This window comes from Macrobrachium rosenbergii, chromosome 44 (assembly GCF_040412425.1).
Source record: "Macrobrachium rosenbergii isolate ZJJX-2024 chromosome 44, ASM4041242v1, whole genome shotgun sequence".
Taxonomy (NCBI): domain Eukaryota; kingdom Metazoa; phylum Arthropoda; class Malacostraca; order Decapoda; family Palaemonidae; genus Macrobrachium; species Macrobrachium rosenbergii.
In genome coordinates this window covers 40284676-40300184 of record NC_089784.1, presented here as the reverse complement: position 1 = coordinate 40300184, position 15509 = coordinate 40284676, and the positions used below count along the sequence as shown (strand labels likewise).

The 15509-nt window shown below is 35.1% G+C and overlaps 1 protein-coding gene across 1 annotated transcript in view; it reads left to right on the top strand.

Moving 5' to 3' along the window:
* LOC136829608 (uncharacterized) overlaps nucleotides 1–15509 on the top strand; it is a 576969-nt gene that overhangs the window by 538848 nt on the left and 22612 nt on the right. Inside the window, 1 exon segment of the mRNA XM_067088454.1 lies at nucleotides 3530–3707. Coding sequence (XP_066944555.1) covers nucleotides 3530–3707 — 178 coding nt within the window.

The window sequence follows — 15509 nt, the reverse complement described above, 5'->3', positions numbered from 1 at the left end:
AGGTGAATTTAATCTGTTCGTTAATCAGCCAAACAATTTAATTATTTCTCTTTCTCCCCAAGGTATATACGAAGATTTCGTCTACATACTTAACCAATTTAACTGTCTCGAGCACAGGTGTCTTAATTATTCCGAACTCTTTCGTCTCGAGCTATTCCATAAATATATCCGCCATAATGGGCGATAGGCTAGAACCACGGTCCAGATATATCTGGACCGTAGCTAGAACCCAGGTCCACCCCTTTATCCCCTCACTTAGTTACGTTCATGCTTAAAGCTGCCACCAGTAGCTTTAGAAGTACATTTAAATCTAAATTACAACTGTGCATACCCTCTTAATGGTTTTTGTGTAAAAAAATTTTAAATTTGCTTATTTCGATGTCGTTTCGTTGTTCACCAACGTAACGGTTAAGGAAACTAGAAATTATAAGTAAAACTTGGAAGAGAGTACGTACAACTGTGATGCAGAAAAAAATGTACTTTTGAAACTGCTGGAAACAGCCTTAAGCATGATTGTGATTAAGTGGGGGATAAATATTTCATTCAGAAGAATGGGCTGGCCATGGGTTCTAGCCTGCCGCCCATTGTGGCGAATATATTTATGGAATGGTTCAAGACAGAAGAGGTTGGAAAAATTAAGATACCCTGCCTCGAGAATGCTAGGTGGGCTAGGTATGCAGATGACGTCTTAGTAAGTTTGTGCTTTGTAAATTAAAGAATCTGGAATCTAAGGCATTCCGTCTCAGTGAAGCCTAACACGAGTAGTATGAATTTATGCACACAGTGAGGTTGTGTGGCTATTTTTGTGATATTTTATATATATATATATATATATATATATATATATATATATATATATATATATATATATATATATATATATATATATATATATATATATATATATATATATATATATATATATATATATATATATATATATATATATATATATATATATATATGTAGTATATATATACTATTATACATATATATATATATATATATATATATATATATATATATATATATATATATATATATATATTTATAAGTTTCTTCTTCGTTTTAACGTGCTTTTTTCCCATTTTTATATGGGGTAAGCACGATACCTTCTTTTGAAGGACTTTGATTTAAGTTTGTGCTTTGTAAATTAAAGAATCTGGAATCTAAGGCATCCCGTCTCAGTGAAACCTAACACGAGTAGTATGAATTTATATACACAGTGAAGTTGTGTGGCTATTTTGTGATATTATATATATAGTATATACTATAATATATACTATATATATACTATAGTATATATATATATATATATATATATATATATATATATATATATATATATATATATATATATATAACATAATACAGAGAGAGCATTTTCACTCTTTGATCATCAAAGGAAATCTCTAAAAACGACGGAATCCTTTTGTGATCTTCACATTTTATCCTCCCTCTCCTTGATAGGATCAAGGTTAGAGAAAACTTTTGAAGTTTTTCCTTTTTTGGTGAAACTCTGCCGAGCTTTGAGATCCCATACAAGGTTGGTTTATCGCAGCCTAGAGGATACAACTTCGCTCTCGTTCTTTTTTCCATCAAGCGTAATTCCTATGTACGTTTGCTGGTTCTCCTCTGTCGTCGTTGATGGCGCAAGTTCTTATCAGTTTCCGTATCTCGATTGTCCTTGCGATATTGAGAGGAGCGTTCGATGCAAGTCTTTTAGTATCTTGGATGTTATTGCTATCTAGCCTTAAGAAGTTGTTGCTGGACTTTTGGGCTTTTCCCGTAGTAACATGTGATGGTATGCAATATACTTAGATTTTACTGGAACAAGGCAGATTTTATTTTTTTCTAGTTTATGTGCCGGGAGCGAAAACTTGTAATTCAAAATGAGAAAAGACGTTTTGTTTACAAAATACTCTGCTCTCTTTTTCATCTGAATTCCTTTTCCCACAAACAGGATAGTTTAGTATGCCGGTGATGCAACACTTGCGGGTGTAGTTAAGTCTCCACATAATGAGAAATGAAGCTGCCCTTAGTCTCAATCGTGCCATGGAGTGGATTAGTGAAAGGTGTAGTTGGTGGGGTATGAGGCTGAACTCCAGTAAAACAAAATCACTATTGATTAATAGATCTCATACAGATTTTCCACCCCATCCTCCCCTTCAGGTGGATGGGTCTCTGCTGAATGAGTCTGAAGCCTGAACTGTCCTTGGTGTAACTTTTGACTCACGTGTTACTTTTGAGAAGTTTCTGTTGAAAGTGTCAGCAAATGTTAGATATGTACGTAAGGCCTCATCTGTTTATAAGTGATAAAATCAGTGCAACCTGTTTAGGTAATTTGTCCTTGCTTTACTAGAACACTGCTCTCCGGCGTGGATGTCTACTTCTGCTAGAGATATAAATCTTAGATAGACTGGTTCGTGGTGGCAGATGTCTGTTTCTTAACATTAGCAATTAAGACTTGGACCATCGACCGATGGTCTCTTGTTTATCAATTGTTCATAGATTTTCCTTTCAACAGAGATTTTTCACATTCAAAATTGACCCCTGATCATCTTTTTCTGCCGAGAGCAACTAGATTTCCTGAATAGCAGCACCATTAGGCCTATGCAGTAAATGTGCCTCGCTGTCGAACTTCTCAGCTCCAGAGATCCTTTATTCCTCAAAGGAAATATGTCAAAATCATTGTACACATTGATAACGTAAAAGACAAGACAATCAGTCGGAAATACCACCTTCGAATTATAACTTTTAACTTTTTCCAATCGGCCTCAGTCAGCTAACATTACCCTACCACTTCTCTCTCTCTCTCTCTCTCTCTCTCTCTCTCTCTCTCTCTCTCTCTCTCTCTCTCTCTCTACATTAATGATACTGTAATTGTAAATCTCTAAAAAATATTTTGCAGCGTTATCACAAAATGAAACATACAGTACAATAACGAAGTGGACACACTTTGTTTTCTGTTGCGAACACAAACCTCGGAAGGGAACCCGTCAGCAAGCAGCAGCATTCTAGAAATATGTGAGATTTATTATATATGTTATTAATCTCTCTCTCTCTCTCTCTCTCTCTCTCTCTCTCTCTCTCTCTCTCTCTCTCTCTCTCTCTCTCTATAGATATGGCAGTTACATAAGATTTTTGTATATTAACTAATTTCAGGGTCCTCTAGAGACTTGCCTGCTCAAACCGAAGGAGACATGCCTTGCAATGCAAGCCTAAAGGATTTCAAGGACCTACAGTATGACTTGGTTGTTTTGAATATTCCAGCTGTTAATACTTACGTAGCAACTACAGGCAGATATATTAATATATTATTGGTCTAGATGAACGAATATTCTTTGAAAAAACTTAAAAGGCCATTTACATGCAAAGCAAGGTTAGCAAAACAGAATGCAAATTATTCACAAAAAAAAAGTCAGTTGATGGAAGAAATAGCAAATGATGTAACAATTGTTAAGTTTCAATCTCTGAACGGGGATGATGGGTTCAGTCACTGTAATCCCTGTCGAGTATTGTATTTCAGGGTCGAGTGTACGACGTAGGAGAAGGTGTGGGGTCAGGAGTGGGCGTTGGGAATATAAGGTGTGGAGACGGAGCCACTGAAATACGCCCGGCGTCGACCGCCAGCCCACAGACTCGGTATGACGTCCATCTTATCACTCCAGCTGCTGCCGTGATCGACAATCCGAGCCGGGTTCGTTGTAAGTAAATAGCTTCTTTTAGGTGACTTTTTTGTTTCTTTTAGTTCATGAGTTAATTTATTTTTCTTTGTATAATTATTCCAGTGGTGCTTCTAACAAAAAAACTATAAGAATATGCAATGGAACTTTATTTTATTTTATTTTAATTATAGGGGCTTTTTGACCTGTTTTGATAATTTTGTGTGGCCCGGAGATATCGACTTATTATTATTAATTTTCCTAAGTACTTAATTTGAGAATGTCTGGGGAAAATCCGATAGCATTTACAAATAAACGTTCTATTTAAATTGAAATTATTTTTGAATACTTGAATGAAAAAGCGAAAAAAATAATTGTCTTCGACTTACGACCATTATTTTATTTTCATATTTGATCGGCCACTCGAAGCTCCGTTCTCCTCATAACGATATAATGAACATGGTCTTATCGGGATTAGCTCTCGTTTACCCTCAAAAGCATTAGCAGCGTTTGTTTTCATGGCATTTTTACCAGAAGTTATTTACAAAAGGATCATTATCAGTCCATATATGGACCAAAACATTACCTCAGGATATTGGGAACTCTCATTAGGCTCAATTATTTAGCATCCATCCAAATATTCTGCTCACAAGACCATCAACGGTATTCACTGATGGTGAACAAGTGTAGCAAATCGTACCATAACATAGGTAGGCTATTTATCAAGAGCTGGGAATGGAAAAAATTCCTTGTTTACATTAATACACCCCACATCAGAAATCTCAAAATTATAACATCTGATATCTGCATCATATACACCCACATCAGAAATCTCAAATTTATAACATCTGATATCTGCAACAAATACACCCACATCAGAAATCTCAAAATAACAATATCAGGTCTCTGCAACAAATATACACACACCAGAAATCACAAAATTATAACGTTTGATATCTGCAACATATACAACCACATAAGAAATCTCAAAATAACAACATCTGATATATGCAACAAATTCACCCACATCAAAAATCGCAAAATTGTAACATCTGATACCTGCAACAAATACATCCACATCAGAAATTGCAAAATTATAACATATGATATCTGCAACAAATACATCCACATCAGAAATCACAAAATTATAACATATGATATCTCCAACAAATACACCCACATCAGAAATCTCAAATTTATAACATCTGATATCTGCATCATACACACCCACATCAGAAATCTCAAAACAACAACATCTGATATATGAAACAAATACACCCACATCAGAAATCGCAAAATTATAACATCTGATATCCCCAACAAATACACCCACATCAGAAATCACAAAATTATAACATTTGATATCTCCAACAAATACACCTACATCAGAAATCTCAAAATTGTAACATCTGATATACGCAACAAATACACCCACATCAGAAATCACAAAATTATAACATTTGATATCCGCAACATACACACCCACATCAGAAATCTCAAAATAACAACATCTGATATATGCAACAAATACACCCACATCAGAAATCGCAAAATTGTAACATCTGATATCTGCAACAAATACATCCACATCAGAAATCACAAAATTATAACATCTGATATCTGCATCAAATACACCCACATCCAAAATCTCAAATTTATAACATTTTGTATCTCCAACAAATACACCCACATCAAAAATCACAAAATTATAACATCTGATATCTCCAACAAATACACCCACATCAAAAATCACAAAATCTGATATCTCCAACAAATACACCCACATCAGAAATCTCAAATTTATACCATCTGATATCTGCATCATGTACACCCACATCAAAAATCTCAAAATAACAACATCTGATATATGCAACAAATACACCCACATCAGAAATCCCAAAATTGTAACATCTTATATCTGCAACAAATACACCCACATCAGAAATCACAAAATTATGACATCTGATATCTCCAACAAATACACCCACATCAGAAATCACAAAATTATAACATCTCATATCTCCAACAAATACACCCACATCAAAAATCACAAAATTATAACATCTGATATCTCCAACAAATACACCCACATCAAAAATCACAAAATTATAACATCTGATATCTCCAACAAATACAGCCACATCAAAAATCACAAAAGCTGATATCTCCAACAAATACACCCACATCAGAAATCTCAAATTTATAACATTTGATACCTGCACCATATACACCCACATCAGAAATCGCAAAATTTTAACATTTGATATATGCAACAAATACACCCACATCAGGAATCGCAAGATTATAACATTTGATATCTGCAACATATACACGCACATCAGAAATCTCAAAATAACAACATCTGATATATGCAACAAATACACCCACATCAGAAATCGCAAAATTATAACATCTGATATCTGCAACAAATACACCCACATCAGAAATAACAAAATTATAACATATGATATCTCCAACAAATACACCCACAACAAAAATCACAAAATTGTAACATCTGATATCTCCAACAAATACATCACCATCAGAAATCTCAAATTTATAACATCTGATATCTGCATCATATACACCCACATCAGAAATCTCAAAATAACATCTGATATATGCAACAATTACACCCACATCAGAAATCGCAAAATTGTAACATCTTATATCTGCAACAAATACACCCATATCAGAAATCACAAAATTATAACATCTTATATCGCCAACAAATACACCCATATCAGAAATCACAAAATTATAACATCTGATATCTCCAACAAATACACCCACATCAGAAATCTCAAATTTACAACATCTGATATCTGCAACATATACACCCTCATCAGAAATCTCAAAATTATAACATCTGATACCTGTAGCCAACAAATACACCCACATCAGAAATATCAAAATTATAACATCTGATATCTGCATCAAATACACCCACATCAGAAATCTCAAAATTGTAACATCCTATATCTCCAACAAATACAACCACATCAAAAATCACAAAATTATGACATCTGATATCTGCAGCATCTACACCCACATCTGAAATCTCAAAATTATTATATCTGATATCTGCAACATATACATCAACATCAGAAATCTCCAAATTATAACATCTGGTATCTTCAACAGATACACCCACAGGTTATGGTGTCCGGCAAGCAGAGAGGATAGGTTATTTATATAAGCTAGAAGAGGCTTACATTTAAATTCGGCTGATAATTGTAAATACTTATGATCTACTTCAATCCAGGAGGGAGGGTGTAACGCTGATGTTGATTAAAGCAGCTGGGGGGAAATGGAGAACCCGGCAGAATGTCAGATAAACTGAAGATAACGATCTATTTTTCCATTATCAGTGATGTTAAATGGTCAAAAACATGAGCATTAAGAAATGAAGAGGAACAGAAGCTGGAGCAAACAAAAATGAAGATGCTTAGGCGGATTTTTAGGGATGTCGCTTTGTGAGAGAATGGAAAATGAAGTTATGGAAGTGCTGGGATGGTATAGATAATTAATATTTTAAGAGTGTCAAGATTGGGATAGTATGGGAATGTGGTAAGGCCAAGTGAAGGGGCAGGAGTAAAGGGGGCTTGGGTGGAGCCATTTAGAATTAAGTAAAGAGAAAGAGAAACGATTAGATGGGGTGACAATGTGCAGGAGGGTTTGAAGAAAAGTTTAGTGGAGAAGATGTTTTCCATATAAACAGTTGGAGAAGACACATCAAGGCAACCAACCCCTCAGGTTAGGGGTTGTGATGGGGATGAAGAATTTGGCTCCATTTATTAGAAATTTTTTTAAACTTTATACACGGTCTGAGAAGTTCAACTATTTCTTTTGAAAATTACATGAAAATTAAGGGTTATATATATTTAAAATCGTACAAAACTTTTCTATTTCCATCAGATTTGTTGTTGTGAAAAACTTGACTCAGCACACAAAGAATAATTTTCCAGTCACTACATTCTTATTTTTTCCTCTGGAGCTTCCTCTATTGGGAAAATATGCTTATCGTCGAATATATATATATATATATATATATATATATATATATATATATATATATATATATATATATATATATATATATATATATGTATATATATGTATATATATATATATATATATACATATATATATATGTATATATATGTATATATATATATGTATATATATATATATATATATATATATATATATATATATATATATATATATATATATATATATATATATATCTACAATGTCCGGGGGTTACTTGATTCTGGGCAAACAGATGAACAGGGAGTTCCTTTTATTTATTACACATCTGACTCAATATTAGGATACTTTGTAGCCAAGCAAAGAAATCTATGGCTTAGGCCTTCTTCAGGTGAGGGAAAAATTACATAAACTCAAGGGTTCTCTTAACTAATTATATTTACATAACAAACACAGAGTAGAAGAATGACGAATTACTGGGCAGGCAATAGCAAAGGCCTGCTAAAATAATGAATCCTACACAGAATAAATATTCTACGCTGACGGTGTCTTCATAACAGGGAACATCGCAGTGGGAAGGGGAACTGCACATGGATCGGCCAAGAGATTCTACAGTTGAGGCCTATCTGCAAATATATGCAAGATGTTTACTTGTAATAATAATAAGATTCTCAGAGGGAAACTGAGGAATACACAGATGGTGCCAAATAACTCAGTTGTACACTAATGCATAATTACGTTAATGTTGAATGCTCTAACACAAATTACTGAAGGTGATCGCACAATAGAAAATAAATTAAAGTAGACAGAGAAATAATAGGAATCCTGACTGACTAAGAACCTTATTCCGGGACATTACCTTTGTCAAGATGACGATGTCCTCGTACGATAGGTCGCTGGCGATGGAGGAGGGAATTATAATGCCACAACAAAGTATACTGGTTCGAGCCCCCGGGGTCGAACACGTGTTCAGAGGGACAGGCAAGGTAAGGACGTCTGTCCTCAGGTTGTGTTCTGAACATTCTCTCTCTCTCGATTTTTGTTGCATCGCCTATAAATAACCTTCGAGGATTACGCTGTGATGCCCCATATAGGTGGTGTGATGGTCAATCTTCATCACGTTTTCTATAATGACGACCGCATGGCGTCAGTTAACCCACGTGGAGGGTTCAGAATGGGGGGGTTGCCAACTTTCTCTTTTTGGCTCCTCCCTTGCCTTGCTTGACACAGAGAAGGTACAACAGTCAGCTGGAATTATGCCTAAAAGCAGTCACTTTGAACAGAGAGGAGGGCAAATAGGGGCTTAACCATTTTGGGAATGAAGGAGAGAGTTTATTAAGGGGGAGTGGAAACCCACAGTTATAGTAATTGATAATTGTAAGTATATTTTGTTTCCTTCTTAGTTACGTTATAGATGTAAAAATGGGTGAGGTTGTGAGGAAAAGAGGCCCATCTATTGCTATATATAATATATATATATATATATATATATATATATATATATATATATATATATATATATATATATATATATATATATATATATATATATATTATTACTAAAAGGAATGAGATACCATCCAGTTTGAATGAGGTCCTTTTAGTAATTCTACTAATGCGCAGAACAATTGTGTATGTGATAAAGTTAATATATATATATATATATATATATATATATATATATATATATATATATATATAAAATACAATGTGTGATGAGTGTGTATGCCAGCCTAACTCTGAAATGCACTGAGCAATTTCAACCAAAGTTGGTACACATATGACTTACTATCTAGAAATCAGCACTGTGGGGATGACATAACTAGCACCAAAGGATGTGGGGGTGGGAAGGGCTTCTCTGAAACAGGGCTGGTTATGCCCGTAGACTTAGTAACTTTACTATCTAATGTTGGTGTACATATGACTTACTATCATCAGTGGCACCAAGGGGTGGGGGTTGGGAAAGGGGTGACAGAGAGAGGAGAGGAAGTGAGAGAGAGAGTAGAGGGAGTGTTAGGGGAGAAGAAAGAGGGAAAGAGACAGGATGGTTGGAGAGAGATAGAGAGAACGAGAGATTGAGAGAAAGAACAACAGTGATGAGGAGAGGAAGTGAGAGGAAGAGGAAGTGAGAGAGAGAGTAGAGCGGGTGTTAGGGAGAAGAAAGAGGGAAAGAGATAGGAAGGGTTGGAGAGAGAAAGAGATTGAGAGAAAGAACAACAGTGATGAGGAGAGGAAGTGAGAGAGAGAGTAGAGGGGGTGTTAGGGAGAAGAAAGAGGGAAAGAGATAGTAAGGGTTGGAGAGAGAGAGAGAGGATGAGAGGGAAAGGAAGTGAAAGAGAGAAGGGGTGTGGGAGAAGCAAGAGGGAAAGAGACAGGAGGGTTGGAGAAAGAAAGAGAGAGAGAGAGAGAGAGAGAGAGGGGTGACAGGGAGAGGAAGTGAGAGAGAGAGAGAGAGAGAGAAAGAAAGAAAGAAAGTTTATCAGTTGTCATTCAGAGTTATCCCGGGCAGTGCCGGGTTGGTCAATAGTGTATATATATATATATATATATATATATATATATATATATATATATATATATATATATATATATATATATATATATATATCGGGAATTTATTGGTAATATTTTAACCAGATACGGATGAAATTGCAATAATCACAATGCCCTCTTAACTTCTCGATTTCTTCGCGCTTTGTGCATACCTTTGTCAGTATAAAGCCTAAGATCCAAAAGAACCAAATTTTGTCGCCTGTGGCAGGATTCGAACCCAGATCCAGAAACTCAGAACAAGATAACGTAACCGAAGTGCTAAGAAATCGAGAAGTTACGAGGGCATTAAGGTTTACACAATTACACACACGGTCATGCACGTATATATATACACACGTATATATATATACACATATATATATACATATATATATATATATATATATATATATATATATATATATATATATATATATATATATATATATATATATATATATATATTCAGGCTCTTTCTTTTTTTAGCTCTTTACGGTAACGTGAAAAGATAGTATTACTTTGAAGTTGTTATCATAATATCTGGGAATAAAGTTTTCTTTCAGCTTTGCAGCAGTCATATGGAAATATGGTTTTTCTTATACTTGGAAGAAATGGGGAAAATGCATTTTTTTCCTACCATTCCATTATTGTGAAGGGCGTGACAACAGTGTTCTCTGATTCAAATTCTGATATTGGTATGTTGCAACATTATTTATATTTTCATGGTATGATAAAGGATTCAAAGATCAATTTTTCCTCTTTCAAGTTTTATTATTTAGGTTTTGGTAGTTTCGTAGTTCCCACTTTCTTAGAGATTTTGAAGGATTATGGGAGACACTTCTGTATCCTTATCTGGGCGTGCGACCAGTCTTAGAAAATTCGCTTTTCTCTCTCTCTCTCTCTCTCTCTCTCTCTCTCTCTCTCTCTCTCTCTCTCTCCTCGTAGTGTTAGTTCATGTTACTCACAAGTAAAGCCAGTGAATTTCATTCCAGTTTAATGTGGAGTCTCACGGAACCAATAACTATTTTCATCTGTTATTCTCCAGCCGCCTAACAAGAATTCTGCAGTAAAAAACTTTTTTTTTTTTTTTTTTTTTCCAAAGCAAAAAAAGCATTTTTTTTATCTTTATGAAATATTGCTATTTTCCTATTTAGACGATGACATGAAATGAGTTTTGAAGAACTATAATTAGTTTTGAAAAGATTTTTTTTTAGTATATGGAAAATTAACTTGATGGTTATTTCTGTATTTTTTCCTTGTTGAAGAACAGTATAAAGAAAAATATAAATGGATAGACATACAAGCAACCTAAAAAGTTGAAACCATTAATCCATGTTTTCGCATAACGCTTTAATGCACATAATACACTGATTGCGCACTCTGCATCTTCTGCCCAGCGCCGTTTGGCATATGCTTGTTACACCACCACCAGAACATTGATTAGGAATTGTCACTAATGCATTAAGCTTGTCACATTGCTGGGACCCAAATATATTACTTCTCTCTCTCTCTCTCTCTCAGGATTGCAGACAGTACAGTATTCTCTTACATCCAGTTCCAAGTTATATCTAAGCATTTCTACATTACGTGAAACTGCTGAAATACAATAGACTATAAAATAAGGATATCTTAACGTCCTTGCTTGCTTTTATGAAAAGTTTTGTTTTTTCTCATCTGTATTAATGCATGGATGACTGCGTACGTACATATATATATATATATATATATATATATATATATATATATATATATATATATATATATATATATATATACACACACACATACATACAGTGTATATATATATGTATGTATGTATATTGTGTGTTGTGTGTGTGAACAAGGAGTGTTAAGCTTTACTTTAAAAGCTTAAATCTAGAATATTTCAGGTGGCGTGAAGGATATGTTGGATGAAAAATAAACTTTTTAATGGATAAATTATTATTTTCAAGGATCACGTTACGAAGACAAGAAGGAACGCCAACGACCTTGGTTGTGCCAAATTATCGAACTCAAATTTTGTGGTTCGTGAAAATCTCTTTTGTGGTCTATCAATGAATATCTAAATAATCAACCATTTATACTCAGCTGAGGAATAACTTGAGCTTCGTTAATAATGGCAAATTTTAGATGAATAAATTCAAACCAATAATCAGCATCAATTTTAATATATTGTTATCAGTCGTGTGAATGTGCATACATAGCCAAAGGCTACGGCTGCGACTGATGAGTTCAAACTACAACTGTATTCGTCCTGATGGAAGGGAGACAGGGGAAGAGGAAGTAGGAGAGTGGGATGTTCCCCCCACCTCCCTTCGTCCTACTCTCCTGCTAAACTAATAATGGAAAGTTGTTCAATCTGTGATGACATTCAGGAACCAACCTAGACTTTATGAGGAAAACCTACCATATTTCCCTCGCCAGAGCACAGCCTGGTCAGTCTATAAGTCCTTTGTTAAGATGTCTTCAAATGGCCCCTCTCTTGGTTTCTGGAAAATCAAAGGGAGAGCCAGAATAGCAAAACACCACAAAGGACCCCCCGAAAAAAAAAAAAAAAGGAGGAATTGAAGGAATGATAGGTGTGTTATATTCCGCATCCTCACACCTGATCGAGACAACCAAGAGATAAGAGTCATGCAAAAAAAAGGGGGGCGGGGTTAGGGCAGGAAATATGAATCTATAAATTTCACCTTCGGAGAGGTTCATTTGGGACTAAAATTGGTCAGTCATAAGCAGTAAAGGTATTCAACAATATTTTCTTCCTTAAAGAGTATTGAGATGGAAATATATAGTATAATAATGAACTATTATAATCACGGGAACATGTGAGCGTTTGGCACAAGATACAACTGGCAAAACGAAACGGGACGAAAGGTATTTTCAAGAACGTTCAATAAATGTCAGACAAGAATTGTTGTTGAAAGAATCTTATTTTCTGGCTGTGAGGCCTCAGCTTATGTTAAATCATGGTCTGTTGATTGAAGGGAGTGGCAAACGCTTAGGAAATTTATAAAAATTGGAATTACAACCTGATAACATTTAATATGCAAGTACTTCCAGTATACTGGTATTATGTAAGGGATGAGGTGAGAAAGAGAAAACAACACATTACTGCTGTTGTACAAGTATACTTTTAACAAAATATGGTGCATAACCGTGGTTAATGAAAGTATTACGGGTAAAATACATTTTTAATGGCAGAATTCCATGAAATATACATTGGTATTTATAATAAATATAAGTTCAGGGGGAAAGGGAAGTTTCCAGTTTCCAAGCTATAAGAGGCAGGCCTCCACAATTAACAGATACTAATATCTTTTGTAGTTTTTGACCTCGTGGAAGATCAAGTCCATGAAGTTCAAATAGTACTTTGCTGATAATACCAAACTGAGGTGCCTTTCTCAAAATGAATTCAGGTACTCATTCGTTAATCATTTTCAAATTGCTTAAGTATTTCACTTAAGCAAGCCTAAATCTTTAGTTTCTTCTGTGGCTGAGGAACATCAAAGACCCATAGGAGTTCCATGGTCGACCTAAATCTTTAGTTTCTTCTGTGGCTGAGGAATCATCAAAGATCCATAGGAGTTCCATGGTCGATAGTTCATTCATGCAAGAGCTTTCCCAGCGTAAAGGAATGCGAGATTTGTCATGCCCAAGACATGGCGGCTGGTGATTAGTAATAATGTTTTCTGATTCAGCTACCACAGCTGTGAATTCGAGGCAGGTGAAGCTCCTCCTGTAGCTGACCTTGAGGAGATAGGACTGCACAATACTAATGAAGCACTCATAAAAAACACCCAGTAAGTGTTGCCAGGTAAAGTTACCATTTGAAGATATTGCCAACTTCATCTAGTATCTTGTAAGAATTTATCATTACTGACAAAGGCTGGCAATTGTTCAAGGTAAGTACTTTGTGGAGGCCATGGTTTTTAAGAATTCCCAGGGGTCATAGGAATTCTTGTGCGGTGAGCAGTCTGCACATGCAAAATGCCATTGTCCCAGAGGTTTATGTAACCTCTTTTAACTCTTTTACTCAGGGCCATGTTGCCTGACATTGTGCGCTTTCCTTCTTAACATGCTGTGCCTCAAGGTGCTTCACCTTGATGCACATGACCCATCCAGAACTGTTACTGCTGCTGCTGCTGCAGGACATTGAAGAGTGTGCTCACATTTCAAAGCCATTAAAATTCATCACGATGACAGACAATGAGGACCACTACAAGTGATCTTAAGCCATGTGGACAGGATAATTTCCACTGACATCTAGATATGCATCCTTCAACTACCTCGGTAGCTTATCACGCCATCCTCAGCCATGTACAATTCCAAATGTTTGATTAAATTGCTGAGTTCTGAGGGAATGATCGTGTGCCCAGTTCCTGGTTGATCAGGTAATGTCTGCCGCTGCATAATGAATAAGAGGATATGGGTAGGGTGTACATCATTGGATAAAGACTTTCTTTCCAAAGTGCATTGATAGTCTTCCCTTGTGTAAGGATTTCTTAAGTGATGAAGATCCCTTAAAGTCAAAGATTTCCTCATCTGTTTCATGCATGGTCAAGGCCTAATATATGTAAATGCAAAACAGAATTCTTGTAAGTTCCCAGAAAAAAATCTATGTATATATTACAGTAAACCAACAAGAATGTAAATAAAAAGAAAAGACATTTAAACTCGAAAGATAAAAGTATCTTTATAACCCGTGATGTTATTACCACCGTACTTACAACGCATTATATTGCAATAACGTGAAGCTGCGAATATGTGGTAACCATGTTCTTACCAAAGACGTTGTTACAGTCACTTTAAAGTTAGAGCGAATGAAAAGCTTACTGCAAGTGTAATCAACAAAATCCTGTTAAAACTCACGTTTTCCTAAATAAACGCCTGAGAGAGAGGGAGAGAATGAATTTTCAGTTCTCAGTTGTTTTTATTGTGTACTTTATTTACAACAATTCTGTATTTACAGTTTTCCTTTCAAGTAATTAATTGAAAGCGTTCTATTATTTTGAGTAAAAAAGAATCTTATGTCAGTGCCGCTGACGTGTGTTATGTGTTAAGCTGGGGTTACTATGGCTATCAGTACTAACACGTATGCTGTTATTTCCTTGCTATTATGCATTTTTAACCAAAACAGCTTAACATACCCTTTGCATTATTTTTTATAATATACGTAATGTAAAGATGATTATGGAAGCGGATATGTAAGCTGTGTATTCACTTACAAAATAATACCCTGTATATAGTATTACGCTAATTTATTTAGGAGATTTTAAATTGGATGAAGTTATTTTCACCGGTCGGTGACGATAACCTCGT